This window comes from Chaetodon auriga, chromosome 6 (genome assembly GCF_051107435.1).
Source record: "Chaetodon auriga isolate fChaAug3 chromosome 6, fChaAug3.hap1, whole genome shotgun sequence".
Lineage (NCBI taxonomy): Eukaryota > Metazoa > Chordata > Actinopteri > Chaetodontiformes > Chaetodontidae > Chaetodon > Chaetodon auriga.
In genome coordinates this window covers 23,650,810-23,662,876 of record NC_135079.1, presented here as the reverse complement: position 1 = coordinate 23,662,876, position 12,067 = coordinate 23,650,810, and the positions used below count along the sequence as shown (strand labels likewise).

The 12,067-nt window shown below is 41.4% G+C and overlaps 1 protein-coding gene across 3 annotated transcripts in view; it reads right to left on the bottom strand.

Moving 5' to 3' along the window:
• The window catches only part of kiaa1549la (KIAA1549-like a), a 102,008-nt gene that overhangs the window by 35,683 nt on the left and 54,258 nt on the right, over positions 1-12,067 (bottom strand). For 2 of the 3 annotated variants that reach the window (XM_076732932.1, XM_076732933.1), the window contains exons 8-12: positions 11,228-11,287; positions 9,888-10,048; positions 7,504-7,675; positions 3,891-4,051; positions 1,246-1,281 (exon numbers count right to left, since the gene is read on the bottom strand). In XM_076732932.1, the coding sequence (XP_076589047.1) occupies positions 1,246-1,281; positions 3,891-4,051; positions 7,504-7,675; positions 9,888-10,048; positions 11,228-11,287 (590 nt within the window). The remainder of the gene's footprint in view (positions 1-1,245; positions 1,282-3,890; positions 4,052-7,503; positions 7,676-9,887; positions 10,049-11,227; positions 11,288-12,067) is intronic. The other variant, XM_076732934.1, reaches the window with a different exon arrangement.

The window sequence follows — 12,067 nt, the reverse complement described above, 5'->3', positions numbered from 1 at the left end:
CACCACTTATGAAATCTCATTTCGGAATGCTTTAATATTTGATGCATTCTCTCATAAAACACAACATAAGTAATAGTAAATGTTTACAAATGACTGTGAAAGCAAACAAAACCTTGGACCTCATATATTAAAATGTGAATGTAATACCACAGTATAAAGAGATACAGTAAAGCAATGGCAACACACACACACACACACACACACACACACACACACACACACACAAACACACATCATGTTTCATATTTGGGGTGTTTGCACCTCGCTGTGCTGTGGTGCTACATCAGCTCCATCACCCCCGAAAAACATCCTGCTCAGCCCATCCATACCCCCATCCTTCACTTGCCTCACTTTGCCTCTTGAGGGATGAGGTAAATAAAAATAACCCGCAAATCAGCTCCACTAAAGCCACAGTATCCACAGGGACGGCCTCTGCATGGTTCTTTCTAATTTAAAGCATTTTAGCATTTTCTATCCATCGTCCGTGGCCGCTGCTGATCTTTTTTGGGTCTAACCCTGAAAAAGTGGCTATCATAATCCAGCGGAGAGCCTCATATGAAAAAAGAATTGGGTTGGGGTCTGTGTAGGGTTCCTGCTTAGCCACTGAGGGATGAGAGTGGCTTCATCGGAGAGGATAAAACGACTGGCTTGAAAGGGAAAGGAACTGGCAGAGAGGCAGTCTAGGCTGATGACACAAGCTTGAGTCACTTTTTATGGATGCTGCAAAATAAAAATAGATTGGTTTGGTTCACAGGTGTTGAACTTCCTTTCTGCTATTCATGTTTATGAGCCCTGGTTAAAAACGGCTTGTTCTGGGAAGCCGAATTAAGCTCATTTGCCTGCTTTTACGAGCTAGCCTCTCCTTACTAATCAGCAGATCGACTCAAACCAAAACAATTTAAATCTTAAGGAACGTGCTTGTAAATTTTACACCCCTATTAGAGTTTTTTTCACCTTTCCTCACTGCCCCCTCCTCCCTCCTCCTATTGATTGTCCTTAGCCAATGAAGATGGTGGAATAACTCATGTCCACAGCACAGTGGCTACAGTACATGCAAGAATTTACCCAGCAACAGCGACAGGCAGTGCATACAGAAATAAGCAGCCAACAAGGCAGTTGCACACGAGCTGATTGACACAGTCTGTTCAAATCAGCAAACAAAGCAGTAACTCATTCATTCATTAATACGTGAGCTGATTCAGTCGGTCAGTCACCAATTCACCCAACCAGTGTCTTAGTGAATACCTGGTGGTGGTAACTGCCCTCCCTTCGATATGAGGTCTAAACAGGGAGAGAGTCAGAGGAACAAGGTCAGGGAGGGGTTAGTATTGTAAAAGAATAGAATAGATTAGAATGTGAAATGACAGGACAGGACAGGACAGGACAGGGTAAGATAGGATAGGATAGGATAGGATGTGTCTAATTTTCATAGTTTGGCCATGACTCCTAGCTGTGTTAATAACACCGTACTCACCAAATTAATTAGTAAGATAATGACGCTGCAAAATGAAGGTTGGGCAGGAAACACAAGCAGGATTAGGGTGAAGTAGTCAGTTTCTAAAATCAGTTCTTTTTGGAATTTTGCTAACAGATTAGCTTGGCAGCACTAGCTCAGCTGACCTCCACAGTCACATTTTCATTGCCTTTCAGGTCACAGGGGTCATCAAGAGTCTCCCGACTGTTTACAGACTTCCTTGTTTAACTTACTATGTTTAACATTAACTATGATTTGTACTGTAATTACTAATTTTGCTGACCGCTTTTCTTACTGTCAGCCTTTGCTGTCACAATGTATTTCCAGACTTCATCAGCTTGGTGAGTACAGTGTTACAGTATCATAACTGACAGAAATGATGCTCAAAACTACGAAAATAAGATTCAATATATCATACATCTGTTGCCCACTGTGATGTAATTTTGCCACAACTGATCCACAAGGAAAATGAATTGTGTTCAACTGATACATTTTGAATAAAGCGCGAACAAAATCCAAAGCTTTCCCGTTGATGTCAGTAACTTTTTTTTGGGTTGACGCACCTTGACATAGTCAGGTTTGATCAAATTCAAAACATCAGAAAGCTGGTTACTTTGGCCAGTTTACAGCTCCCCGTACAACACCAGTTGCTGTAGTATCAAAACATCTTACTGCTTCACTTTCAGTTCTCTTATGCAGAACAGCATAATGAGTACATTTCGATGTCAGCCAGACTACAAGAGTAATTGCTTGCTCCACCAGGATATTTGTCAGGAGCATCAGAAACATTGTACATGTATTTGTAGAGATAGCTCTTTCTACTACTGCTCAGTCGAGGAGGGAATATTTTACTGATGGTCAAAGCTTTAAGTAGTCTTTGATCTGCAGACAGAAATATTCTGTGTATTGGTTTATTCATAGCATTAGGGAGATTCCTTTGCTGGATATCAAACATTTGTGTGAACAGCTTGACCTGAATAAGACCTTAACCAGAGGATGGTCAAATGGCGGAGTATTCAGTGCATGTGAAGCCAATGACAGGAGTTCTCACTGCAGTGGAAGTCTAATCATGACATCAAATGTGAAACACACTTCATGATTATGGCATTGTGAACAAAAGCGAGCCAGTCTCTTCAGAATAAATTAGGCTGGCTAGCTTATTACTTGTTTACCACTTGACTGAGTGCTGTGACACAAACAGCTGTTGTTCTGGCGTCACGCACTGCACTGTGTCCAGGAAAACAATCTAACCTGATCAAACCAGCTGCTAGCAATCTATTATACACATGCTCGTTTGAAATGATCGATTTTTATTTAACCTCAAATGAGCTGAGTGAACATAATTATTGTGAAAGGGCCAATATTAACCTATGGTACTAGTTCCCAACCTGGGTCTACCGACCCCCACTTGGGGTCATCAAAGCTTCCCAGGAGGGTCATGAGGCCTTTTTTAAGAATGTATCATAAGCATTTCATTCATTTCTGTGAAGAAAACTAAATTAAATAGTTATTTTCGAAGCTTAAATGATGTCTAAGATATAAACTTATAAGGGCACAGTGACGACCTGAACCTACTCACAGAGCCCTCATTATCTGGTAGACAGGCTCATTCTGCATTAGAAAGGTGCACAGTTCAAGCAAAAGAAAAACTAATAGAACAAGGGCCAAGTGTGAGGGAGAAGAAAACACCGAATTTGTCAAAAATATTATTATCTATTAAGTATGTATGAAAATAAAAAAAACATAACACAGACAAAGAATTGTATAAATAGTTCCTGAAAATATCAGGAAAACTCATCCCATTCGCTCATTTTACACACACTTCCTGCACTTACTGAGTTCAAGATTCAGGTTAATTTTACAACTTATCAAACACTCATAAAATATGTCACTTAGTCAGGAGTCGTCAGTTTATTCAATGATACAAAAGAGTCCCTTCAGGAAAAAGGTTGAAGGTTCACTTCCAGCGCACAAAGCCCTACTCATTTCTTTTCAGCCGATTAGTCTTTGCAGCATGCATGATTAGCAATGACCATGGGCTATTGGGCAGCAAGAAAAAAAATGAGTGAGGTCTGCGCATATGGGATTCAATTTTTCTGACCTGAAGGAATAACTTAACGATTGGCCTGCCGTGCGATGTGTCACTCATTCAGAGCCGGGTTATGTAATCTTTGGTGAAATTTTACTGTAGAACTGTTTTCTGGGACACAATAAGGTGAAGCAGTGATGTTTGAACTTTTTGGGATGACACTTATCGTCCCAAGAGTGAGGCAACAGTTTATTTTTATTAATAGTAGAAGGAGAAAGAAGAACAGAGAGTAGACAAAGAAAAAGAAGATGAATAAAGAACACATAAGGCAGAAAAAAAAAACAGGAGAAAGGGATAAATTGGGATGACTAAGTTTAACAGTCTTACCTTGGAGCGGGTTTTGAAGGTCCTGAAGGCACCTGTTTTGAAGATGACCCTGTTCCTCTGGCAAAGAATGAAGGCAACCATGCCGATCACCACCACCAACAGGAAGAGAGGCGTCAGAACGGCCATGATCCACAGGTTGCTGGGTGGCGTCTTTACCACAGCTATAAACATACGAAATTATTCATCAGCATTTGAGAGTGTGTTCAAGCGTTCATGACCTGTTCAGCCACTAAGCGACCCTTCGGAGAATTACAGACAAGCAGAGAGAAATACACTAGAACACTTTTTTTCAGATCAGGCTCTAAATGTTCAGCACAAATTTGAAAAGACTAGTCTGACAAATATGGATTATACGTTTACTCGCTTTCTTGCACGAGTTAGATGTAACAATGGATACCATGGTCATGTTTGAGCGCTGCGTATGGAGCCACTGCCAACAGGTGGTTAGCTTAGTTTAGCATAAAGTATGTAAGCAGGGAAACAGCTAGCCTGGCTCTGTCTAACAGCTCAAAAAAATACACCATTTGTGCCTCTAAAGCTCACTAATGAATATTTTATATCTTGTTTTCTTGTGTGTTTAATCTGTACAAATGAGGGCATAATTTTCATCGGGGATGGAGGTCTCCCTCACTTTTACAGTTTCAGTTAGATGTTCATTCAATCATTCTATCATCATGCTTCTGAGTGACAAGTTAGAGTGCACAGGTGTGGACCACCACCTCACAACGTGGATCGTGGACTACCTCACCAACTGATCACAGTATGTGAGGATAAAGGACTGTGAGTCCAACATGGTTGTCTGCAGCACGAGGTCCCCGCAAGGAACAGTCCTGGATCCCTTCCTTTTCATCCCTTAAACTGCAGACTTCACGCACAAGTCTGCCACCCGCAAAAGCACTCTGAGAGCTCTGCAATCATCCCCACTTGCAGGGAAAACCGAAAAGCTGATGATGGACTTCCGCAGGTGCAAGCACTCTCCTGCTACACCAATGGCTATCCAGGGTGAACATTGTACCTGGGAGTTCACCTGAATAATAGATCAGGCTGGACTTACAATACAAATGCACGATATGAGAAAGGCCAGAGCAGACTATCTTCTGAGGAGATTCAGGTCATTCGGAGAGCAGGAGGCACTCCTGAAGACTGGCAGCACCCACCATCTTCCATGGAGTGGTCTGCTGGGGCAGCAGCATCTCAACTGACTGGAGCAGACTGATCAAGAAGGCCAGCTCTGACCTGGGACATCCACTCGACCCAGGAGAGGCAGTGGGACAAAGGAGAATGATGGCTAAACTATCATCCCTGATGGAGAACGCGTCCCACCACATGCAGGACACTCTGACAGCACTGGGCAGCTCCTTCAGTGACAGGCTGCTTCACCTGCTGTGTGTGAAGGAGAGATACCACAGGTCTTTCTTTCCTGCCGCTGTCAGACTTCACAATCAACACTGCTCCCACTAGACTATACACACACACACACACACACACACACACACACACACACACACACACACACACACACACACCGAAAACACATGTACTCATTCAATGTTGTGCATACTAACCTGGGCAATATCAATATTCCCTATGTACAATAATGTGAATTCAACCATTGTTTGTTTTACTCATTGTATTGTTTACTTAGTTATCATATCTTACTTTTCTTACTGATGCTTCTTAGTATTACACTACCCCCTTTGCTGCGGTGACACTGCAAGTTTCCTCACAGTGGGATTAATAAAGGATTACCTTATCTTATCTTAAAAGCAGCAGGGAGTGATTTGTACACTTTATTTTGCCCTGGGTTTCACCTCTCAGGCTACAATCTACCACTTACTGACTCTCCAGCTCGTTGTACCTGAAGCCTGAGAGGTATTTGGTTTTTTGAAATGCAAAAACAAACTAGATATAGCATGTACTGTAATCAGTGAATTTTAGAGGCACTGGTAGGAGGATTTTGTTACACATGGACAGAGCCAGGCTAACTGTTGACCCTGTTACCTTACGCTAAGCTAGGCTTTGTTATGGATTTGAGACTAGCTTGACGTTTCCTGTGTTATTTTGAAGGTTCCTCTCCTCATGTCATGTTTAGCCTTACTTCCTGTCTTTGTGTGTTTTCCCACCTTTTTGATTATTTCTTTTGTAATGGGTTTACCTGTCCCTCATTAGCCTTCCCTACCTAGTATGTTTAAGTTTCTACCTGTCTCCTGGTCAGTTTGTCTGTGTGCTTTCTGTGTCTGTGTTTTGATTCTCTGGTTTTGTTGGACTGTTGATTCTCGCCTGCTTTTTGATGGATTTGTTTGTTTCACTTGTTTTCCTGTACCCTTTATGAACAAGTGTGACAGGCTTGTGTCCTCTGGCTATAGCTTCCTATTTGGCACACAGACATGAGACATTATTATTCATCTCATCTAACTCTCAGCAAGAAAGCCAATAAGCGCATTGCCAAAATCTTGAACTACCAATTTAAATAGTACAAAAATGCATATTACAGACAGAAATGCAATAAAAGAAAACACCTTTGTTGAAATCCACATCCAGAAATGTGCATGAAAAGTACCACATTAAAAAAAACTTGCTTGAACCTAGTTTTAATATGTTTGTGAGAACATAATGTCTGTGAGCCCTTCAACCCAACAGTTTGCTTTTTCATTTGATGGACTAATGCAGTTTGTTTCCATGAGCCTGTGCCGGCAAACTAAATGGATTTGCTGCGAACATTGTGTTCATTTTCCTGTTTGAGCACCGTTAGGAGGAGCTGTGAATGGTGTTGATGGTTGTTGGTATCTCTCCAGTTTGTTAATTATAGATTCTGAAATGTGAGGGATATAAGGTGATAGGGAACACTTTGTCCTCTCCAACAGCTACAGCATGAACATCCCATCGCATGGGTGAGCATTCTCTGAAAGCCATTACAACAATTATTAGTAACAAACATACAGTGCACCACTTCAATTTCCTGAACTAATGTTATATAAGTATGGAAACTCAATCTCTGATTTTGAATTTGTGAGCCTGAATTTGTATTAAGCTTTATTGGATGCACAGGGAATTATGGAAATTGGTGGAAAAGCCAAATGCTGCACAATGTCACGGTAAGCCAAGACTGTCATGCTTGAGTTCAGCATATGAACCCTAAAGAGCAGTTAAACTGGGAATGTGGCATCTCTACAATGGCTGCTGAATGAGAAATGTACTCTCTGTGTATTTATAACATTGTATGTACATATATGCTCCTAGCTAAATGCAAAAAAAGCACTGAAAAGAAAATGTGTGTAAATATGTGTAAATATGTGTGCAAATATGCAAAAAGAAAAACACTCCCTCTATTAATGCTAATCATTTCTATAACTGGAGTAAATTAGCAGGTACATGAACCTATTTGAATGGTGCAGACCCTGATTCAGAAATGTTGGGCTGCTCTTCAAAAACATGACATGACATGAAAAAATGAATGCAATGATTTGCAAATTCCTTTCAAGCTATATACAACTGAATAAGACATAACTGATTTTTGTAAACATCTGCTTATTCTGAATTTGATGAAGCAACATATATATATATATGATACATACACATATCATAACACTGGACAATAATGTAACAAGCTTACGTTCAGCCTGCACTTGCACAAAGTATCCCAGTGTCAGAGCCATGGTCTGGGAGTCCAGACTGCTGAGGGTCTTGGCAGCACTGGTTCCAGTGATGGGTGCTCCATTCAGCTGGACGTAGTATGTCATCTCTGCTGGGTTCTTGGGACCAGGCAGTCGGCGCATACTCACCATCTGGAGAGAGGACAAATAGTATCCAATATCTTGAGCTGATAATAGCATTTTATATTAAAAAAAAAAAGTGTTCGCACTACATATACTTTCAAATTCATAACAATTACATAGACTCACCAGTTCAGAAGAACAGTTTATTTTAAAGATACAATAACCAATAACACACCATCTATAGTCAGATTCAATACAAATACCCTTATCTCTCCACACCAACAGATTAAAAGTCCCTGCTATATCTACAGTGGCCCAATCAAAATTCTGAATCCTCTGTGGTGCTTTGATCACGACAAGCCATTTGCTGCAAGATAACTGCACTTGGGGAAGACACTCGAGGATAACTGAGTCACTTGAAATCTCAATTTCCTTTCATCATACATCAAACACCTTTTTTAATTTGACGAGCACATCACAGGGTTTAATCAAGTCTGGTAATTTGATTTTTTCATAAAAAGAAGGGATGCGTGGTGTTAAATGGCTGGATGATCCCCACTCCCCCACCCCCCCAGCTGCCCCCTTTACTGGAAGTCTCTCCCTCCTCCATTGCTGCAGCCATAAAACCAGTCATCTGTGACTTCCCATAAAACCAGGGTGTGTAAGGCACAATGCCCAGGAGAAGTCAATCGTTGTCTTAATTTGCACAATATGGAGCACCAGGCAGGGAGGTGACACATACAGACAACAGCACACAAACATTTGTACTTCTGAGCTTATGAGTACCTTCAGTTCAAGGACACTCAAACCTGAATCTTTATCCCATACAGCTACTTCAATCTAACACTAACATTGCCAAGTGTTAAATGGCCATACACTTAGAACAGTACACACAAATCTAATACATGCAGTTTTCCAAACCATATTCTCCCAGGAGTCTTTCCATGGCTTTCATGTCATCATTTCAGTGCACGATGGAAATCTACTTGCAGAGACTTCAGACCTGTTTATCAAATATTAAAATCATTTTTCATAATCAGCAATTGAGTTGCCTATTTATTTATCTGAAGCTTTGATATTCTGTGGCAAAGCAGTGAGAGTTTAGAGAGCCCTCCTTTTTGGTGCATTCAAAGATACTCTGAAATGTGATGAGACTTGGAGTCTGTTCCCACAGAGCAACTTTTTTAATGCAAAAAAGTATTATATTTGCACGACAGCTGCAACTAAATAATAATTATAATAATAATTTTTAAAAAATCAATCTGTTGAATACTTTCTCAATTGTTTAATCGTTTGGTCTATAAAATGTTACAAAAGGTGAAAAATGTACACGACAATTTCGAAGGCCAAGCTGATGCCATCAGTCGACTAGAGTCCAAGATGAAAATAAGACACTTTACAATTAAATAAGATGAAGCAAAGCAGCAAATTCTCAAAATTAAGAAACTGGAATGAGTGAATTTTTGGTATTTTTTGCTTGAAAACAGACCTTTGTGATTAATCACTTGTCAAAATAGTTACAGAATAACTGATTAATCAACTTGTCATTTCAGGTCTGATTCCAACTGTCAGTTTTGCAATGTGTATGTTGATTTCTCTGTCTATGTTTCTAACAACTTCCTGTATGAGCACTCAATTACTAATGTAATATTCTAGACTCTGAAGTTTTCTTCAGCACACTAACAAGTAGAGGGTGCTGTCCATGGTGCTGAATGTGGAGCTTTCTCTGATGTTCACTGGCAACAATGGTTAGTAGTTTACCTTCAGATCAAACTCATCCAACATTTAGCTCCAGACTGAAATATCTCTGAAAGTCTATATATATATAGACAGGTAGATAGATGGATTTAAATATATACATATATATGTAACCAGCCGTCTGCAAAGCTAATGAAATTCCCATGAATATCAGTTGTATTTTCAACTACACTTTCATGCATGTAAGCATGCTAACGGGCTAAACTAGACTGATGACCATAAACATTGCACCTGCTACAACATGAGCATGTTAACATCATCATTGTGAGCACACTGCCATGCTGACATTAGCACAGGCATGTTTACTGCAGTAGCACAGCCTCACACAGCTGTTAGGATGGCTGTCGACTCAAATTTTTTGTATTTTTGCTTCCGCTAAATTAACCGGTGGTGTGTTCTGTACTGATTGGTTGATTAATGTCATCACTTGGAAAGCTGCAAACCAGTTGTTATAAACACAATCATGCTGTCACCACAACTGACACTGCACACGATGACACAGAAAAATCACATTTCCACCCACCTGTACAGTGTAGGCCCCAACGGTGGTGGCCCGCCGAGATCTCGCCATCCGAGAGCCCTGCCTGCCCGCCACCAGGAAGAGCTCAGCCAGCCGCTGCTCCATCAAACTGGCAAAACTCTGGTAGTTGGCCTCCAGGGAGGAGCTGTCCACATCCTGGATCACTGCGAGAAGAGACGAGAGAGGACCGAGTAGGGATTTAGGGGGTAAAGAGGCGTTCAGACCGGCAAGGAGGGGCGAAAGAGGTGACAGGTGAAGGGATGGAGGATGGAGTGCAAATGACAACATGAGCCAGGAGAAAAGCAAATGGAGGGAAGGAGAAGATGGGTGAGAGGAGTGGATGAGTGAAGCAAGAGTGTTAAGATGGAGCAGGTAAGAAAACATCAAAGGCAGAGCATTTGATGACAGTATTGATGTTGTTGAGAACAAAGGAGGAGAGGAGGAAAAAGAAAGAACAGACAGGAGATGAGTGGGATATTAGAGAGGACTGGATGATCGTCCCTTCCATTTACTAAAAGCCGCTCATCCAGAAACTTCTATTACAGCTGCAGTGACACACACTGTGTGTCTCCATCAGGACTAAACACAAACACATATCAGGTGCATACACACACACACACACACACACACATAGGTGCTTGCATCAATCTTGCTGCTGACTGCGTCTCTTACTAGCTGCCATAAGCGAGATAGCTCAGTGGACAAACTTAACACACACACACACACACACACACACACACTTAAACACACACTTCAGCATCATTCACACCCAGCCGTGATGTGATCTCTCCCTATGCCCCAGTCAGGAAGCTGTGAATTATACATCAATAGGTCTTCCCAGGAACAGAGCGGCTAAAGACACTCTGAGCAGTGAGAGCAGGTGGGTGAGGGAGTGAGCAGGTGAGGGGAGGGGGGGGTGGGAGGGAGGGAAGGAGACTGTAGAGAGCCAATACTATATTGCTGAATTGCACAACAGCGAGCACCAGGGCATTTAACTAACTGCTGTTTTGTCCAATCGATGCGGCTCTTGATTACCGCTGATTACCCAGTTGCACTTTCGTCTGTGTTTGTGTGTGTGTGTGTGTGTGTGTGTGTGTGTGTGTGTGTGTGTGTGTGTGTGTGTGTGTGTGTGTAAGCGCATGTGTTACTCGCGTTGTGGGGATATAAATCTATTTACACAGTGACATTGTGGGGACTCGCCGTCCTTGTGGGAATGAAATGCAGGTCCCCATAATGTAAATCGTTAGATTTTAGGGTGAAGACTTGGGTTAAGGTTGGTTAAGGGTGTGTGTGTGTGTGTGTGTGTGTGTGTGTGTGTGTGTGTGTGTGTGTGTGTGATTTACCTGTTATGACCCAGTAGTTCTTGGTTGCTGTCGATGTGTTGAGATTATGGTATTCAAGGGCTGAAGTGAGAAAGAGGGAGGGGAAAGTTATAGGCAACTGCAGCTTTTAGAAAGTCTGAAAGTAACACCACCTGGATTTGGGGGACAAGACCAGTTTTAAAATGCATTTCCTAAACTGCACATATACTTACTACTCAACACATTTGAACACAATTTTCTGAGGATAAAAAGTATTTCATTTATATCCCAGTTAGGGCCCCTGAATTCTGTTTTGTGTCTATATAACTAGAAAACACTTTAAATGAATGTGTCTGCCGAGTGGCGAAACGCTTGTAAGGAACTCATTTGCAAAACATTCACAGCTTATTTCATTTGCCTCTCTGTAACATTATCCCCTGCAGTAAAACAATGCAACTAAAGCCTGATGAACATCTTTTATTGTTATGTTCAAGCACTCACATTTAAAAATAGGCCTAACTACTCAGGATGCAAACCCCAGTCTCTTCTGTCAAAGTGTTTTCCCGCTCTACACCTTCAGTGTGGTCCTTCATTGGATAAAAATGTTGCTACTGAACATAATCCATTGAGCAACTACATTTTCCTCAATGGCAGACTACACATGGTAGTCATTTCATACCCAGACCCCCAGAAACCATCCAGTACTACTGTGCTAAAATAATGCCTCGCCCCAGGTTTAGGGCTGCCCCCTAAACGTCAATCATTCTAGAAGCCCCTGAGTCGAATCCTGCACTTTTTTAAATCAGTGATGTTATACACAGAACAATGCAGGATAACCAGCACAGCAGCAGTTTTTTTTGAGTCTTTTCTTAAAATTACTCA